Source organism: Micromesistius poutassou (genome assembly GCF_964030765.1).
Source record: "Micromesistius poutassou genome assembly, chromosome: 7".
NCBI lineage: Eukaryota > Metazoa > Chordata > Actinopteri > Gadiformes > Gadidae > Micromesistius > Micromesistius poutassou.
The window spans coordinates 16,083,170-16,103,836 of NC_140277.1; the positions used below are offsets into that span (position 1 = coordinate 16,083,170).

At 43.3% G+C, this 20,667-nt stretch overlaps 2 protein-coding genes across 3 annotated transcripts; one reads left to right on the forward strand and one right to left on the reverse strand.

Moving 5' to 3' along the window:
- Positions 1-9,427: 9,427 nt before the first annotated feature.
- Positions 9,428-13,035, reverse strand: eef1akmt2 (EEF1A lysine methyltransferase 2). The gene is made up of 6 exons (XM_084470504.1): positions 12,887-13,035; positions 12,030-12,095; positions 11,751-11,865; positions 11,562-11,669; positions 10,421-10,637; positions 9,428-9,961 (listed from the first exon to the last, which is right to left on the reverse strand). The coding sequence occupies exons 1-6, from the start codon at positions 12,994-12,996 to the stop codon at positions 9,864-9,866; spliced, it is 714 nt and encodes a 237-aa protein (XP_084326630.1). The 5' UTR covers positions 12,997-13,035; the 3' UTR covers positions 9,428-9,863.
- Positions 13,036-13,892: 857 nt separating this feature from the next.
- Positions 13,893-20,659, forward strand: abraxas2 (abraxas 2, BRISC complex subunit). Of its 2 annotated transcripts, none has more exons than XM_084470460.1 (9): positions 13,893-13,989; positions 14,987-15,077; positions 15,228-15,264; positions 15,516-15,582; positions 15,775-15,965; positions 16,385-16,507; positions 16,853-16,937; positions 17,055-17,172; positions 17,396-20,659. In XM_084470460.1, the coding sequence occupies exons 1-9, from the start codon at positions 13,918-13,920 to the stop codon at positions 17,998-18,000; spliced, it is 1,389 nt and encodes a 462-aa protein (XP_084326586.1). In that variant the 5' UTR covers positions 13,893-13,917; the 3' UTR covers positions 18,001-20,659. The 2 variants fall into 2 exon arrangements, with proteins under 2 accessions (XP_084326586.1, XP_084326587.1); XM_084470461.1 differs by having other exon boundaries at positions 16,388-16,507.
- Positions 20,660-20,667: the final 8 nt, after the last annotated feature.

Genomic DNA, 20,667 nt, shown 5'->3' on the forward strand with positions numbered 1-20,667 from the left:
GATCTAGAAGCAGCTCTTTTTCATTTGCACTGCATTTTATTATTTGCATGCATTTGCAAAAAACGATTTCAGATTTGCGATTTCAATGTACATCTCCAATTTTTTTTTTTTAAAAGAACACTCTGCTCCTCAAACCCCCTCGAAAAGCAAGACCCACTAACAAAGGCCTTAACGTCAGATTAATGCTGCAGTCAGAAGCAATTTACCCATATTCCCTGTAACCTTAAAGTGAGTGTCTTTATGTGTTTTAGGGCACATTTTAAGTAGTAGTAAAAGTAGTAAAATGTAGTAAATGTGTTGCATATCATACTTTCACCATGAACCTTGTCTGCATGGATCCACAGTGATCACAATATAGCGTAACAATAAAAAGTGAAATTCTTTAAAAAAAAAAAATTAAAAAAAACGTGCTCACCAGTAGTCTTTCGCTTTGCGTGCACCTTACATCATTAACAGCCTTCTTTTCCAAAGATTTTGAAAGAATGATCACCATGGTAACGCGCAGCTACGCTCCAGATTGGTTCCAACAGAGCGGAGGAAAAAGCAGCAGCCCACCGGCCCACCAGACCATCTTACACGTGGGCGAGGAACAGACAGCCGATGGGGCGGGCGCTGGAGGACATCCCGTCTGCAGACCTAGCCCTCAGATGGTGCAGAGTAGAGTCCTCAACACTGCAGCCAATCCTGTTGTGAAACACACAAGGGGGAAGAGGCGTTTAGTTCATCGTCTGTTCGTCATCCATCCATCCTTCACTTCATTACAGAATGTATTTAAACCGGGTCAATAGCACAATATCACAAAAGTGACTTGAAGACATTCACTTTTGTATCGTGAATTGTAGTGTATCTTTATTTTATTTACTTTTTCACAACGCGTTGACGTCAGGCTAGGCCCATGCTTTACGTTCCACGCGAACATTTAATAATCCACAACATGCATTTTCTTATGTCATTAAAACCAGTCAAGCTCGTCTATAGCCACAAAGTTAATTTCATCTGTAACTAGTAGCCTCAGTGAAACAGTGAACCGTTTACATTAGACATTAAAATCCACGTTGGGTGAGGAGCATTTACAGATGTAAATGAAACTCAGAGTTAACAAGGCCCCAAGTTCATTACAAAACGACAGCTGCCCCAATACACAGGAGTGCAAAAGATAGACTTAAAACATCCGCTTGCTTTAATGTGGGCCCCGGACGAGCCCTGCAGAGTTGGAAGCAAACGGTCATTCATTAGCCTGATAGCAAACTCATTGCAGAGCAGACACTGCATGCACGGCGATCACTCTTTGTTCTGTGGCTGAATTCCAACCATATGCCGACCATATTGTAGCTACCAGTGATGCCTGCCCCACCGTGTCGTGTTACTGGGAAGTGGTTTGCAGTGATGGTGGTTGAGCTTATGTAACCGTTACGTCATTGGGTGGTTGTTTTTTTTTTTTCTGCAGGCAGCATATCAGATGGCTAATGAATTGACTTTAAAAAAAAAAAAAGAAAAAGGGACCCCAAAAAAGGGCCCCCCAAAAAAAGCCCCCACCCCCCCCAAAAAAAAACGTGTTACAAATGGAGACTGGTGTTATCAGGGCCATTGAGGAGTTCTACGCCCATACTCTTTCCCTTTTTCCGTCTTTCCTCTGAGGAGGCTCGATGAGGCCCAGGCCTCTGACAGACTGCGAACATATGACTCCCATTATGGCTATTTATCCCTGGGAACCAGTGGTGCACGACCGGGCCTCCACGGACGTCCGTCAGGGCTTGGTACTGCTGGGTGGAAGCGAGTGAGCGGGGTGGGGGTACTAGAGGCAAGACCTGGGTCTTCCCCCCCCCCCCCCCACCCCCCCACCCCCCCACCCCCCCGGGTTCATCGATCGCCCGCCTGACGAGATGCGACAGCTAAGGCGGGCGAGGCACCACAGCGGTTGGTTTTGATTACGCGTGCTGCCTGGGCTGTATGTGCATGTAAATATATACGCTGGAAACCATGGGAATGTTGGATTACGTGTCGGTTTTCTACCCATTTGGTGCAAGAGAGTGAGGCATTCTTTCTGTCCGGACCTTAATGCAGTGTGATATTCTAGTGCAATATGTGCAAATGCACAGGTAAGAGTGGCGTGAGTGGCGGACAAGCCACTGGGGTCATGGGAAAGGGCAAGCAGAGTGTGAATTTAACCCTGGGCCCATGCTTACTTAATGAAGCAGTTCCTTGACGGGCCGGGCACTGATTGGATAATTTATCATAATGGAGGCAACTCCCAAGGCGCATTTATGTGGGCCAGACTACTGGGGAAAATACTTGATGACCGCCATTGCAGTCATGGGCAAAATGTTTGCCGGATACATTCCAAAAGGAACTAGATGGAGGCACAAAAAAAAACAAACAGAGATTCTGTATTGCATCGTTCCAATCTGCCAGTACCACTTAATTCACATTCATTTGTAGAAATCCTCCTTCTAAAACTGGCTTCCTGCGGCCGTCGTGTTCCATTTTAAATAGGAAAATACTGAAGAGTTAATGGAAGAATTAAGCACCAGCATTGGAAGAACCAATAAAAGGATAAAGGGAATGGAGTATCCCCGGCTCTATGGACAACACGGTCAGGTAACTCTCCTGAACTAGGTTTTCCCCTCGTTTGTGTAAGCCTGGGTGCAGGCAGGCAGGCCGGCAGCAGCAGCAGCACTCGACTCACAATGGCCACAGACTGTGGAGGGCAGCTGAAAGGGCAGCTCTGATAATATGGCTCCATGCCCGGGATGAGATTTGTGCAGGCAGATGAATGGGAGCCTATTTGGCCCCCCCCCCCCCCCCCTGAAGTCCTGGGACGGGGGGTGTTGGGTGTCCAACACCAATTGGCTCTGCTTAGGGCATACTTGTGTGGAGTGCGTCTGGTGTCAGGCTTTGATCAGTGGCCCAACAACGCCGGAACCTCAACACTTCATAAACAATAAAAAGCCCCCCCTGGTGCCAAATCAATTGGATTTAGCATATTTAAAAAAACAAAAACATGCAGTAGGTTGTTTCCAATTGAACGAAACCATTCGCCTCCTAACTCTTCACATGAGTCGTGAGCACATGAGCATCAATTTGAGACAACCATAGCCATTCCAGACTCGGGAGTCTTTGGTGGGGTACGGTCAGGTCAGTTTTAGCACCCAGCCACCCCTCTCACATTGAGGCCAAGGTTGTTAAAGTGGTGCTGACGAGGTCAAGGAATACCATTGGAACCGTCAGCCATCACCTTGGCACCCATTTGTGGAACCACTTTGTCCCCCAACACAACGAGCCGTCATGCAGCTGGATTCTCAGAAGGGCATAAATTTTGCCTTTTTCCTTTTCTTGGGACACATTTCGACAGATGGCTCTTTGAACAGCAGTTAATTTTGACAGGATACTTTCAAGCCTGATAATTGGTTTAAATATGTCGCTGTTTAGTCATTTATATGCGTGGCTAAGTGGAACCACACACTTAGAATACACTTTAAAAGTAGCAGGCAGGAAATAAAACTGGGAAAACAGGCAACAAATCTTTCCTGAAGAGAACATCTACCTCACAATCAAGCAATTATTGGCCATGATAACATCCTTGTTGTTCCCTTTGGGTGTGGGCTATATAACCTCTGGCTATACTGCCAACCATGTGATAAGAAAGAAACTCTCAAAAAGGAACTTCACGTGAACTACTAGTTTATTTTAGACACGGTACACAAAAGACGTTTTTTGGGTCCCTATCCCCTTCCTATTTATCTGAAAACTGAATGCTGGCAGCATTTTTTTTTTTTTGAAAGTGGATGCCCACTTCCTGCACTGGTTGGGATCAAAAGATGTTGTTCTGTCAGCGCAAAAGAGCAGGTTTGAGAGCTGGTCACCCCTGGAAAGAAACGGCTGGTTCACTCCGAGTCAAACACTAGCAGCCAGCCTTTCGCTTTGTGAAAGAGGTTTCTTGATTAACCAGCCGGAGTTGTTCAGTGCATACTAACCAGACTTGTTATCCACCAGGGATACATTACAAGGGACCTCCAGATGTGGTCGAGCCCAATTCCTCTTCCATGCGTGGAGGCACCATAATACCTATAGTGTCTAAACATGTGACGCTATACTCCACGGCCAGACCACGCAACTGAAGATGACTGTTACATAACGCTTGTTTTTACACCATTAGGTGCAGGAGTTATAGGTGGGAGACTGTTATAGTTTATAGTTCATACCCTGGTTCGGCTACAAAACAGCATACCTCACACATATCCATCTTTCACTATTATTGGGTGACAACCTCGAATCGGTGCTGCAAGTTACATTAATATATAACCTATACTAAACGGTTTAAATATTCATTTTTTAAAGAAAATCTGCATCATCTAAATACCCTCACCTACTTGCGGCTGTAGTGACTATGAAGTTATCATTAATGCCCAGCAAGAAGTACAAAACATGCTCAAAAATAACAACCCACCGACACAATGGGCAGTGTCAATTTCCGAGTCAAGAGCTATGACACATTCAGCTATAGGTATACCTGTTCATCTTGCAGAGATCATTAGACTAGCCTATTTTTTTGCAAGCCTGGGCTTGAACAATGAGCCGGCCTGGGAGGAGGACGGAACAAATTAAAAACTCCCTTGTTTTAATGCAGACCAGCCACTGTAGTGTACAAGCACATGATGACGCTAATATAGAGTGAAAGACAAACGCCTACACGAAAACAAAAGAAAAGAAACCTGGACATTTTCTTGCTCCATTTTGTAAAGATGTAATTGGAATATTAAACGAGACGAGATTGACAGAAGCAAAACACAATGAGTGTGATTCATAAAAAGGAGTTACGCAGCGACAATGTTTTGTTAAAAGGCCAGCATAGAGCAAAGAATGCCAAGAATTAGTCTTACAGGAATCATGTCATAAAGCAGGAGACTAGAGACGGGATGTCACTCAGAATGATAGTGATATTAGTGAATTTACAATGCATAGAGAATGTGTCCTTCACACCCAGCTTTAACACGCGCACACACACACACACACACACACACACACACACACACACACACACACACACACACACACACACACACACACACACACACACACACACACACACACACACACACACACACACACACACACACACACGTTGTGAATCCCTGTGGTTTTTCCTACCTGAAACCTTCTAAATAAAGTGTCTATAGACATGCGTCTTGCATACTTAAGGTTGAGAGTGTGAAAACCGTGTGAATGTTTGGCATGCATGTTTTAAAGCCTTATCAATGCAACACCAAAGAACAAGTACAACTGGCCGCCTCTGATATAACATTAGAACATTTGAATCACAAGGTTGTTATTTATTTTGAGGCTACCCTGTGGCAAAGTGGTGTGTCTCCTCGTGTTTGTAGAAGTTAGGAGTGCAGGTCATGTAGAGAGAAGCGAAAAAGGAGACACTGTTCAAACTAATTGTGAGTAGTGTGGAGGCACTGGCAGGCATAGCTAACAAGGCCTTTTTTTCTCTGGTGGCTTTGCATAATACCTCCAAACCAGGGCACCAGCGAGAACAACAGCAAGACAACGTATACAAGAAATAAAAGAGATGAAGTGAGAGGAGAAGAAGAAAACATGAGACGACACGCTGGAGAAAGAGAAAAAAAACTGCTGTGTCTGTGTGTAGACTGATGACTAACGTAGACAAGAGTGCAAGAGACAGAGACAGAGAGAGAGAGAGAGAGAGAGAGCACAACACACTGCCTTGCAGAGCACACAGGCATGCAGCTGCCCACTCACATAATAGGCCTCTAATAGGACCCTTTGCTGCCACACAAAGGCCTTGCAAATGTGTGGATCGAGAGCACACACGAGCCCCCTTTAAAAAAAAAAACAACAGGCTTTAATCACTTTTATAAATTATCACCACCATGCTTTGTCCAAAATAACTTTCTCGCCCACATTCAGACAAGATAGGTGATTTGCAACTCCACCACCCTGGCCAAGTTCCACATCTGCTGCAGTACACAGACTGTACAAGAACAAAACACATCATCATCTGTTCTGAGCAGGGGAAAAGTTAACTGCGCTTCTGTAGAAAGTTCTACAAAACACAAACAAAGCACCAAGTTCAATCCCATGCAGTATGTACATAGCTATGCACGTTCTATAGCAATGCCTTAAACACGTCACAACAAACATTAGCATTGCATTACTGGTAAACCTAAGAAGAACTGAAAGATGTATTTAAGTGTGGACAACACTGATGAAGGAAAAGGGAAAAAAAAGCCACAGGTTTTCCTGTAACAAGACCAGCAGCCCACAGAGTGTGTGATGATGTTTGTGTAGGCTATCTACCCCATGTCAACATTCACTTTGTAATTACGTGGGGAGACTGGCTAGTCATTAAAGAAATTGGAGCTTCCAGGTTTATTCGTTTGAAACTAAGCAAGGTACATTTGGAGAATAGTGTGTTCCCCATTATGCTACCATCCTCCCACTCAACATGTTGCATAGATATATGAACCGATGGCAACTTGTGTTAGAATAACAATGCCAGCCTGAGCCACGTTCTGTTTAATGTATTCACAAATGCTCAAGTGACAAAAGATGACTGGGTAGAAGACACAGAAGTAGTGGGGTGATTACATCGACATTAATTCAAAGAAAAGCAAACACTGTTTTAACTAGGGCTAGATGTAATACAACGTGAATATTTAATGGACAGCATGAGAGATGTGGAAACTATACTAAGTGTGCGCATGTTCACGGGATAGAGCTCAGTGGTGACAAACAACAGTTTCACACAAGTGGCTGTGGCACGATTGTTTCAGTACGAGATGCGATGCAACCACAATATTTTCCAACTTAAGTGTCAGCACACAAACGCGAGTCTTATTTATAAGTGGTTGCATGGGCACGAAGACTTGGACGTCGTTTATAAACCTCTTAAAATGGTTTAATAACCCCAAGCTGCTTATGGAGGTAGAACTTTGTAAAGGGGGGGGGCACACACACTGAATCAGACCTTATGCCCACATATGCAAGTGTTGGCGTTAACTGCTGGTTAAGTTTATCCCATCTGAATGAATTAAAAACACCTTTAAGTTACTATCTAGACGTTCCTGTAACAAACATGCCATTGTTAAAAAATGGCAATATTTGTATTACAGCATACCGACGTGTTTAAAATAATAATAAAGGAAAACTTGCACTAGTTAAACGTTGCCTGAGTCATCAAACATACGCCTTTTCTGTTATGAGGCCATATTTAATAGATTATTCTGAAGTTACATTTAAAAACAAAAAATCTAAGTCACAGCACAACTTCAAGAGAAACCGTTTGGAGAGTTCATGAAGTTCGCACAGAATAAAGATAGCAAGGCATTTGAAGTTTTCCCAACTACCTGGCTAGCTGAGAATCTCTCGAAGTTAAGTCATCTTCAGTTTCTGCAACAAAGGACCACAAAAAAAGGGGTTCTCACGTCTGCTGACAGAGAGTTTGCGTTGTCAGTGTGCAGACTGGGCAGCAGTGAGCGTCGGAGCTGTGGTGACTGGGGGGTTTAGCTCCAGCCCTGATTGTAACCAGATCCGCCACCAGCGAGTCCATTTCGAAGGGAAAATACAAATAACTTCAGAAGTTAAATTTAGTTATCGTGCCGAATTATTTATACTAAACGGACCAATTCATACTTTAAATAGGATCTTTAGTAACACATTACACCCTGACTCAAGACATAAAGTATGTTTAAACAAGACGTAATACCCACCCGTTTTAAATTGGTATGATCCAGTGTCGTCGGTCTCTGACTTGAAAACGCACACATCTGATCCAACACTTAAAGCCTCAAATTAACACTTGTAGATAGAAAGCTACCACAATATATTATGGATCCCTGGTTATGGTTTTTATTACAAAAACTATTGCAACCGTATAGTCTGTAGTCCCATTTTAAGTTTGGAACTTGTCTACCATTCATTTTTTTAAATTGGTCCATTGTGCAATGGAAAACATTAATACCTATTTTTAATACTCTAAATCTAATACATGTGCGTTAATCCTAGAATAACATCAACACGTTTCCAAGGGGATGGTGTGGGAAACAAATATGTACTGGGTCCCACTTGAGAGATGACTTGAAATGAAAGCATGACATTCATGGTGAATCTTGGTACTGTGGGGACTGGGAGCAGGGATCAGATTTAACACAATATATTTGGCTATCACTTGTGGGAAAAGGCGTAGCTGTCAGGGGCAAACGCTGAAGGAAACCATATGCCCAATCTACTCTCCAGTTGGGTCTTGTTGGTTTTATTATGACTGCGGTGTAGATTGTAACATAATTTATGTCTCATAATCTTGTCTAGTTCCCCAACTTCAATGGTCACCTTGCAATGGTTAGTCAATTGAAATGTGCTCAGGCCCCCTTAGCGACACCAGATGTACAACTTAACAGCTTTATAAAGAAACAATTAAATATATGGGGAATGTGACGCACATGTGGTGCAGGCTGCAATTACTGGTCCAGGTTTATCCGTGGATGTTCAGCCCTGACATCATTAACAACATCCCACAATCTGTTTGTTTTCCCGGCTTATCTTGGCCAGGGCCACGGGGGGCTGGAGCCTGGCCCAGCTGACATGAGAAAGGGGATACCCTGAATGGCGCAGCATTTCTAGGGCACCGTACTCACACATCGGCACACACACACACACACACACACACACATTAGCTTAAACAGCAGGTGGGAGTAATACCATTTGAACACAAGACAAACATGCAAACTCAACACTGAGTGGACCAGATGGAATTTCAACCAGGGCCTCTGGGGCTACCTGAACCTGCATGCTACTGTCTGCCCAAGAGCCCTTTGCCTACGTTGGTAGGATCAATGGGTTCACAATGAGAGTAACGAAATGGTACTTACTGAGTACTACACATTGGGATCTGTGTCTTTTTCACTAGGCACTAGTTTGGAATGGTGCATCCCGTTTCATTTCACATTTGATCAGAACGGCTCATGTAAAAGGCAGGGCATGTCAAATTAAATCTGGTTGAATAATGACGGTTGTCCTCGGGGAAAATAACAAAGTTGAATTTTAAATGAATCAAGCAAACGTGATCTTAACCAGGAGATCATTTCATTTTAATTTGAACAATAACTCTTCTTTTGAGGAAGTTGATGTTTCCAAATTGTTTTTGCCATTTAACATTCAGGAAGGAGATCCAGGGCCTTGCCAGGTTGACTTTGCATGTGTTTGTACAACACAGTTTGCATAAAGAGCCTTTTCTTTACTGAGCGACAAAAGATTCCAAGGACAGTTTGACAGATGTGAACAACTATGTAATAATTGAGAATAGAAAGATGTTCAACTCTCACATGAACTGAAACCTCGGTTTATTCATAATATATGACATAAGCATAAATGTATTTAATGGGGTCCGACCTACAGGTAATATTCACATGTTTCATATTGCATCTTAATACATATCATACGATAGCTAACCACCTTTATCCATACATCTCAGTAAGTAACCCCTTTAAGAAACATCTATGTCAATTATCAAATTGGGATACACCCAAAAACACATATCCAAGGCAGGGGTTTATCGATAGATATATGTAAAAGATGAGTAAATGTATTGAACATCACACTATCAATTCAGATTAAAAGTAGTTTGAGAAGTGTCTCCATTCCAGGTTTGAGAAATGGCCCCCTCTACTGTGTAATATAATGGTTCTCTTAAGTGTGCCGAACAAATACTATTAACAGAAAACAAATTCAAGTAGGACGCATGTTACAAAAATAATGCATTTCATTTATTAAAACGCACACATTTTTTTGGAAAAAGACAAACATTGAAGCTAAGAACTGAATGGGGCAGTGAACGATGTGAGTCAATGCAGTCGCTTGAAGATAAGTGCAGTTACATTGTTACCCGTCTTGCCTCCAAACTGAATGCTGGGTGTGGGTAACTGTTCCACGAATTCAAACCCTGTCGGACAACACGGAAACAAAGTGTGTAGAGTGTAAGGTTACTAACAATATACGACCAACAAAAGGATTTCATTATAGCCAAGAGAACTGCCTCACGTAAGCATGTCCTAGGTCTTTCCTTGGAAACTTTGACCAATTGATCTACAAAAGGAGTGAGTAAGTGGAGCACGAACACACCTAGTTGGCTGCTAATGATGCATTGCTATTCATAATGGTGGCAGGTCATTCATCAAGACAGCACAACCAACATTACAAGCATAACATCCCTTATAATACACGTATCAATCAAAGTTGCAGAGTAACTGTTGTTGATACCGGTGTTTTGGGGAAATACATAGGAATTCATTTTGGTCTGCGATAATAGGCGGGATTGAGCAAATAATCACAAACCACAAATGTTGCAATTTATAATAACAGTTAAATTCCCCTTAACAGTTAAGGGGAATAGATCCATTACCTGAACTGAACCTCTGCAGCAGCTGCTCCTTTGTCCAGTTACAGGAGGTGATGACAAAGTACCCCCCCTCCTTCAGAGCATCACCTAGAGCTTGGACATAGCGTATCCTGACCTCGCTAGTGTTCTCTGGATTCAGGCTTATCGCGTCAAACGTTCCTTTGTCGACGCACACGTCAAAGTCCTTTAACTCCCCGGAACCGCTCAAGAAGTCCACCTCCTGAAATCAAACGCATGGTTAGTAGTAACAAAAAGTTGTTTTACCGTTCAAATGTGAAGTGCGACTAGAAACAGCAGTCCACAGGTATGTGGACGTGTGGATTTGAAAAGCATGATCGTGCAAAATATAAACACGTGACAAGTTTCCACGTTAAACATCAACGTGACAAGACCATGCCTCACCCCTACAGGGTGTCAGGCTCGGAAGGCAGTGAATGGCCCTCTTGATTCAAAAGGGCCATACATAGGACATCTAGGGCGAGTGCAATGAGCCATATGCTAACAACTAAAGGGTCAGTTGAAGAGCGATTCATACTGGGGCCAGGGGCAACAAAGAACTGTAATATTTCAATGTGTGAGTATAAATATAAAATCTATCAGCACACCGACATAGAGGCGTTTATGCCCGAGCCATTCAAGGACAGGAAGGATTAATGTGGGAAGGTGAATTGTGAAATAAGTGGAAAAGGAAAGAAAGATTAAGTCACAGCTGTACGTAATATAGCACTCTTGTCCTGTGCTTCTCTCCCCCTCAAATTCCATTCCACTTCTTCATTAAACTCGAAATACAACTCTGAATTGACGGAAAATGACATGATGCCAATATTCCAGTCAACACACACACACAACCTTTACCACAGACCAGCTACTTTCCGAATTTGGTCAATATTGACTTTGAAACATATTTCCTACACTCCATACAGGAGAGGAAACCCCCTCATAACCTGAATGGCATCAGAACAACCTTTTTTCCATGACCCCGGGCCCCAACAGTTGAGTGGATGTGTTAATTCCTGACAATTACCATGGTACTCTCATTCACCTCATAACGTATAATCTATTCAACCTATTTTGAATAAAGAGGAAAAAGTAGCCTACGAATTGTTGATATCTAACAAATAACTGAGCTGTTGAATGAACTCACCTTCACAGATATATTGTTTAAATCTTCAGCCTGAAGTACATCTTTCGCCAAGGCCACTGACGCTGCCGAATAATCTATTCCTGTGAGGTTTGTATATCCTTCTTTAGCCTTGATAAAGAAGAGGAACAATGGGTAAACCATATGAAATATGCTTTCAAAAACCAAAACATGAACAGTCCAATTGCATACCAGTTCAACTAGAAGGACTCCATTTCCAGTTCCAATATCCAGAATGGAAGCATTTTTGGGGACCTCTGCTCTCTCCATCCACCGAATCACACGACCCATGCTTTGTTGTCCAAACCTTGGAGAATTGGAAGAAAAAGACTTAGTCACAGAAATAAATAGATAAACCGGGTATGTATGCATGTATGTATGTATGTATGTATGTATGTATGTATGTATGTATGTATGTATGTATATACACGCAAGCCAAAGACAAGTCTGCAAGTACTTTGTTATCCTTACCATATCTCACCTACATCTCCAATGTCTCTGAATGTCTCCAGTTCAGTTTGGTACGCTACATCCCAGCTACATTGGGTTAGGGGACAAGAACATGATTAAGAATGATTAAGATGATTAAGAAGAATATATAAAAACGAAAATAACAGCCAGTCGCAGCTGACTACAGACTCATTTCAACTGGATGTCCAACACGCTACCAAGCTGGATAACGGCAGGTGACCCAACTGGACACCAGCTGTGTGTCTCGTGTTGTCCACAAGGTGGTGCAGGTTGTGTGTGTGTGTGTATGTATGTATGTATGTATGTATGTATGTATGTATGTGTGTATGTGTGTGTGTATGTATGTATGTGTGTGTGTTGATTACTGGATTTGTACAATGCATAGTTAAATAAAAAATAACGGACCTGCAATTTACTTAAAATATTAAATATTGTCCCTGAAATGGGCATATTTTGCATAATAATATAATATGAATAGTCTCTATAATATAATGTCAGATCAATCGATTGTAGTTGCTATACATATAACGCCAGCATGGATGCAACTTGAAAGGGATTCGCTGTCATTCTAGTTCCAGATCTCCAACTGGACGTGATCTCGCGATACCCAGCTGGACAGCCAACAGCGGTACAGATCGATGCCAAATAGTCGCATGACAGCGAGCATTGCCGTAATTTGGGGCAAAAGAATAGATATAAAAATATCAAGACAATCTACAATCTTGGTAAATCCTAATTTACACATGAGCAATAGTGATAACAGTGTCACATTTGCAATTGCATCACTTTCGGTGCCTGAATACGAAACCCTCGAACGTTAACCCATATCGGATGTTATGATATAATCTATTACATACTACTGCTTTGTCCCAAGCTTTGAGGGCACGAAATCCTCTTCTCCGCCTTTGGCTCCGTCCTGTTTCGTGCTGTTCGGACCTCCATGTGTGCATTCTGATTCGTCGGCCATGCTGGGGCGAAGAGGGGTCGGGACATGCGGGTACTTTATGTAAATGCGAGTCTGGGTCACATCTCTTCAAATCTGCACAGCGGCAAACTGGAGATGGTCGGTAGAGCTTTGACAGTGGCGTTACAGGTCTCCAGACAACCGATGATTGGTTGTATTGTAGGAAAGACGTGATGCCAGGAGATTATATTTCATCCACGACCACCTTAGTCACTGGCACGTTACCAAGAGAAAAATGCACTCCTTCTTCGAGCTGAGACATCGATCACAAGAGGGTTGAGATATTTCAGACATTTGTGTGTAGCCTATGGCAGGCCCACTCCTATAGATACTTAAATCTCTTGATCATATTGTAAGAGTGTAGAAGTGGGTTAAACAGCAGGCCCTGCACCTCTAAAGGGCAATCGGTCAGACTATGTTTTGATTATGAACATGCTTTTTTTCATCTCCGTCCCTCAAAGACACAGCGTCGTGGCAGGTCAGACGTGAACGAAAAGTAACTAATGAGAATAACAATTCCAAAACAGTTCGATGCTTTCCGCTCACAGTTCAGTTAAATGACAAACTACATGCATGAAGAGGCGAGGGCCAGCCAGAATATTGAACCTTACCTTCAATACACTGGTCTCACACACACACACACACACACACACACACACAATGATCGCTCTATGAACAACTGCAGCATTTTGTTTAATTTCATCTCTTATCAAATCTCATTTTATTATTTATTTCTTTTGATTTATATTTTGATTTATTTAGATCATAAAATCACAAGAAAGAGACGATTGTTTTTTTTTCTTTTCTTTAAAAGAATGCAGGAAGCTCATTTTATTTTTTTTCCCACTTTTTTGGGGGCGGGGCCTAAGCCCGACGCTAGTTGAGTGACGTATGGCCGATGTCGGCTCGGCGGACGTTTCCATCATGGCGGCTTCCATTTCGGGTTACACTTTTAGTTCTGTGTGCTACCACAGCGCTAACAGCAATTCCGACCACGTAAGTATCGGATTGGCGTGAGTGTGTAAACCATTGCTCGGGTGCGACCTCGCTGTCGGCGGACGGTAGGGGAGGTCGGTCGGTCGGTCGGTCGGTCGGTCGGGCGGGGGGGCCCTGGGTGTTGGAGGGTTACTCTGAGCGCTATGGCTGTGTTGTTTTCCACTGTCATCATCATCCTGTTGCTGGCTGGGTGGCTATTATACAAAAAAACTATCCAGATGCATGTTGTGTTTCACATCACGATCAGGGTTAACGCCTCCTGCTGCAGACCTAACAACGTGCATGCTTATATCCCGTCCATTCCTGTTTTCATGGGGCCATGGTGGGTGGTGGTAGTGGTGGTGGTGTTGGGAGACTAGCCTTTAGCTACCGCCTAGTGAGCGAAGCTAGTGGAGCTCGGGAGGCACTTCCGTGTGTCACTCGCACCTCGGATTACAGAATGCAGAATGCAACACGTTCAAAACATCTGTGTTCCCTCAGTGTTTCAAGTGTCCCGACAACATCAGTGTTTTGGAATTGGCTGGCTACTAGTGTATGCCCCACTTGTGCAACACTTTTGTCCACGTTTGTTTTGGTCAATCTTGACAGCTAAGCAAAGTTACAAAGTGTCACGGATAAGTAGCAGGTCGCTTTTAAACTAACCCCAAGTGGCCAATTGGACAGGGTTTGACGTGTGGATGTTTAATAGTAAGCCGCGTGTCAATCGATAGACGTTTTGACTTACAATGCTTGAGTGTAAATATGATTTATTCAACCAACTTGAAGCTATTCAGCCAGCCAGGGCAGCCTTAAACAGGTTCTTAAATACATTCCTCAAATACCATCAAAGGGTGAGACTGCCCTTTATTAAGGCGACTCCGTATATTCTATGTTACCTCTCTGTGTGTTCGTTTCTTATACACAACGACTGGGTTATATGGTGCTAGGTTCATCTCGATTCATGTGCAACATATCTGCTCGCTTGTCCATATTAAATAAGGTCGATGTGTTTTTGAAGGAGGGCTTCCTGCTTGGAGAAGTGAGGCAAGAGGAGACCGTCAGCATTAGTGACACCCAGATCAGCACTGCAGAATTGCTGCAAGTAGTTGGTAAGTGAGGCGCTCGTATTAAAATGTATGTTTGCTTTGATTTTTAGGGGGGTAGATGTAAGTAAATAATTGAGTGCATGCAAAATTGGAATGGGAATTCTAGAAAGATGGGAGCTCATAATTAATTAATAATACTATTTTTCTACACAGAAATTCATAACCATAACCCTTGCGCGCAGTTATTTAGGTAAGATCAAAAAAATCTTGATTGAACAAATACAGATCATTGTGTCCAGTAATGAATACTTACTTTTTAAACTTAAAAACTCCTAGTTCAATGTTTGGTGCAACCAGCTTTCAGCAGGTTGTAGTACACAATAAATGGATTGGAATGATAACGACCTATCCAAGATGCTACATGGTTCTGTACAGTGTGAATAGCAAGGCTATTCATATTCTACATCCAGCCTCTTGACACACATTTGTTTGATCTTGCAGCTTTTACGACTATGCGGGAAAAGTTGACGAAGAAAGTCTTAAGCGAATACTTAAAGACAGACAGAAAGTAAGTGTTTTTCCTATGTTCAAGCGCCAATGTATCTTAATTCAGTTTATTTTATATTATGATCTGCACATGTTTGACGTTGTTTCGTCTTTTATTACCAATGCGCAATTACTTACGTCGTTCAAGTGACAAGCTTGAGTGCTATTCGATAGTACAGTAAGAATGACCACACCTCCTCCCTTCTTTTGCCAGAATGTCATTGGTTGGTACCGGTTCCGAAGGAACACGCAGCAGCAGATGTCATTCAGGGAACAGATTATCCACAAACAGTTGACCCAGCTGCTGGGCGTACCAGACCTAGTCTTCCTTCTCTTCAGCTTCATCTCCACAGCCAACAGCTCCACACACGCTCTGGAGTATGTGCTCTTTAGGCCCAACCGCAGGTAATAAATAAGTAAATGCATTACCCTACAGTGTAGTGCACTTTCAACACTAACGCACACAATCGCTGCCTACTTGCTGACCATGTTTGTGAAATGCTCCTTGATTAAACAATGATTACAAGTCAAAGGTGATGATTTTAAAAGTGAGTCACTATTTCGCCCTTTTCTGTAGCATTTTTTTAAAACTTTGCCTTTATTTTCCATCTATTTTACTTTTTTTTTTACTTTATTTTATTGTATGACAACGTTTATATGTTGTGAAGCACTTTGAGTCTGCCTTGTGTACGAAAAGTGCTATATAAATAAAGTTGCCTTGCCTTGCCTTAAAACTTTTCCTGCCATTTCTCTTCCTTATCTGGGTTTAATACCCTGATATACCAGTAGTCTTTCTGTGTTGACTGTGTCACCTCTACCTCTAGCAGGTACAACCAGAGGATCACTCTGACCATACCGAACCTCGGCAACACCAGCCAGCAGGAGTACAAAGTGTCCTCCGTGCCCAACACCTCACTCAACTACGCCACCGTCATCAAAGAGAACGGGTACGTTTGAGAGGTCCATATTATTATTATTATTATTAGTGTGTGCATGTTTTTATACCAGATGGTCAATCATTCAGATGGAAATGGATGGAAAATAATAATCCTTCCTAGATTAACCTCAATTTTTTTAAATATATATATATATATATATATGTGGAAATGTGATCACGAGAATATGTATCGTCTTTCTACAATTTATCTAAAGCCACATCTTGTTGTGACGGATTTGTGATTTAGAAAGAACGGTTTCAATTTATGAGCTTTGGCGGATAGAGTGTCCTGAAATACACGCACGCGTATCACATTTCCACGCGGGAATATTGATGGTTGTTGACTTCTCCGCAGCGCCGAGTTCTTCGACAAGGATGGCGTCATGAAGGATATTCGAACGATTTTCCAAGTCTACAACGCACTACAGGATAAACTGCAGGTTAGACCCATAATCCCGGGGCGCTTTACTTCACATTCACAGCGAGAGCGTTCCGAAGCAGGGCCCGGAGGGTTGGGAGAAATGGTAACGTGCCGTGTGCTTCCCGTTGTCCCTCAGGCGGTCTGTGGCGAGGTGGAACAGAGCGAGCGCGTTAAAGAGAAGATTCAAGACGACGTGAACGAAATCAAACAACAAATTGCTCTCAGGAAACAGAAGACGGCGGAGGAGGAGAAAAGTATGTAAACGATTGACATTTAATAAATTCCATGACGTGGATGAGTTTGTTGAGGTTGTTGACATTTTTGCCTTTGCCATCCATGCATCTCAAACGTGAAAAAAGAAGGCACTTCTTTTAAAGAGATTGCCGTTCATTCTAGTCAACAAGAATCCCTTGTTGTTTTTGCACCGAGCAACGCGCATGAATGTGCTCCTGTGTCTCCTCTCTCTGTGTGTCTCAGAGCTCTGGGAGGCTCAGCACGCAGAAGCCCCCCGGCCCGCCCCGGAGGAGAACGCGGAACAGTCCAGGGCTCCCCTCGCGTCCAGGACAGCAGCCTTCCAAACACCCGCCGCCCCCGAGCGGCCCGGCATCTCCCCCAACCCCCCGTCTTACGAGGACCTCATGTCCCACGACGAAGCCCTGCTCGCCACCTCCTCCGCCCCGACCAGCGCGGCCCTGCTTCCCCGGCCCCAGGCGGTGGGTTCCCCGGGCCACCCCAGCCCCGCCTCGCTGGCGCTGGGCGCGGGTCTCGGGCTGGGCCTCGGGGCCGGCCCGGGTCCCGCCGCCCCGCCCACCGTCACGCCGTACCTGGGCAACGGCGACGGCTCCAGCTCCGACTCCCTGGACAGACAAGCTGCAGGGCAGGAGGACGACGAAGAGGAGGACGAGGAGGGGGAGGAGGAGGAGGAGGAGGAGGAGGACGAAGACAGTAGCGAGTACGAGAACGTAACGGTAAGCGGCGGCGCGCTTTCGACGGCGACACTCTCCGCCAGCGCGTTGGCACAAGGGCGCCGCCCGGCAGCGCTCGGCCCTGACGGAGACGCGCGGGGCTCGCAGACCTCGTAGAGCCGCGCGCCGCCGTGTGTGTGCCAAAAGGGACACCAGACAGCCCGGTGTGATGAATCAATAGCCCAATCAAAGACGTGATGCGTTTCCTGTACCGAGGGAGGAAGTGGCAGGCCCGAGAGAGGAAAAGGCGCGCACAAGCGGGATGTTTCCACCGTATGCGTTTTCGTATTTCGTCTGTAGTTTGATCTCCGTTTTTAGGGGAACACTAACCCCCCCCCCCCGGCTTTGCAGGCTTAATGGGAGTAACTGGAGAAATGTGTTCTTTAAACATCGGGTCACTCCGTAGTGGAGGGGTGTTGTTTCAGTGGCGGCGGCGGTGGGCCGACTGGTCTGGGGGGGGAGGCCTCTTGGTACGACACAGACTTTAGTTCACTCTCACTGGATCATGCTACTTCACTTTCACTGGATCATGCTATTTGCGCATCTCTGAGCACCCAACGATACCATTACCTCTTGCACTATTTTTGCCTTCGATTTATTTAAGAAAAGCAAAAGGGAAAAAAAAAAAAAAGCGGCCTTCAAACTTTTCTTTTTCTTATGAGGTAGGCACGTGTTTTTATTTTATTTTAAAGAAAGATGTATGTTGACAATTACTTCTTTAAATTGCACAGTTGGGTCATTTTGATTTTGGATGTCCATTAGTAGTTTTGTTTTCATACAAGCACAGTATGTCTATAATAAATAGTCGAGATGCCTATTAAGATGAAGTAAAAAAAATTGATTTAAATCACATTCATCCTTCCACTTCTATACTAGGTGCTGATGTATTTTTGTCAGAGTAACAAGTTTGTGAAACTCGCTTAATCAACGACGATATCAGTGACTCCTTTTTTTTTGAGATGAACACGGACATCAAATGCGCTTCGCTGCACTTAGCTAGTCAAGATTTAATCCGATTTATTTTTAATATTGTGCTTTAACAATGAGGAAATATGTGCCACTTTTTTTTGTACATTGGTTTGGGTTCACACAGGGCAAACAAACGTACTGTAGCTTTACCTGATGCTGATGGCTCTTCCACTAAAGCTGCACCACAGAGCAACAACACTACACAAACTTTGCACCTGCCTGTTTTTTTCTTTCCCTAAAAGTCATCTCTCGCACACTTGCCTCACACTTCTCATACCCTCCCCCCCCCCCCCCCCTCCGTAAACTACTACTAACATTACACAAGCTGTGTCTGTGGACTTGGTGTCTATTAAATTCATTATGGAAGGCCAACTGCCTCTTGTACTGTGTGTACTGTAACCCTGGTTACCATGGCAGATCACGTTCTGTCTTTCTGCAGAGTCCACATCAGACCTCATGCATTTCAAACCTGACCATTCAGATGTTATGTATGTAGACGTTAGACAGAAACACCGTGGCTTTAGATTGGTTTACAGTGCCTTCCTATCGGGATTGTGTCACACATCCGTAACTGGACACAGAATGCATTTGCAATGACTTTTTAATCTATGCTGTTCCTAAAATGTATTTTTTTTTTTTGTTGTTGTTGTTAATTGCTATACAATTACACCGCACTAGTGTAATGTGTTGCTTCATCTCTACAACTGATATTGAAAACACTGCACACCCTTATATGTGATATTTCTTTTTTTTTTCTGTTATTTTTCACTCTAACCAAATTGTCAAAGGCTTTAAGATGGACCTATAATTTACATGTGACACAGCTTTACAAATGTCTTGCTTGCTACTTATTTGAAACTGGAATTGTATATTTATATAATGTACAGATAGAGGGAGCTTCAATTCATAAATGTAAGAAGCCTCCCAGGTAAACTTAGAATGATATGGTGATTATTACATTTTACCGAATTAACTACCAGAAAGAAATATTTTGAAAAGGCAGTTTAAGATTAAAAAAAAAACAGAAACAAACACAATGGTTATAGGTCCTGAGTTTAAGACATCCTGGCTGCATGAACAAGGTTAACCGCGTTAAGACTGTTATACTGGACGTATGCTTTTACATTGCGGCTGAAAGTCAATTTTCACAAGCAAGTTGCATTTTCTTTGCATAGGAAATATAGAAAAAGTTAAAACTGCATAGGGAACAGCTTTACTTGTTAAGAGGTTGCTTTAGCTTCAAGACCCTTAAAGTGTTTCATGTTTTTTTTGCTATTTCCTAACTCAATGCGCTGGGACAGATTGATTAGGGGGGGAAAAGTGTTGACATGGCGATTCAGAGGCCAACACTATCGGATATAAACGAGTGAGTGGTACACCAGTGACTCACATAGAGAGAGTTCCTTCTGAGCACTGGATAATATATATAAATATAATATGAATGTAAAGGAAACAAACAGCTCGTACTGTACTTTATCTCGGACAGTTGGATTACAGGGTGGCAGGTGTAAAGCGTTGGAATGGATTTGGGATTTAGTGTTTGAAATTCGTTTAGCTTAATAATGGCAAATAGCCTGGCTTGCTGGTGCTGGAGAAAGGAGGTGCTCCCTTTCTAAAGGAGGTCATTGCACCTTCAGATTTAGCCTGACTCTCAGTCCTCCACAAGCCCAGTGTCTTGTGAGTCTGTCGTCTGTATGTGATGTGTAAGAGGGGATAAGAGTCATGTTTTAGCTGCGCAGGTTTTCCCCTCCCACACATACATGGTCCTAAATTTTGAGTTAATTAAATGAGACATGCTTATGTGACACGCTCCCT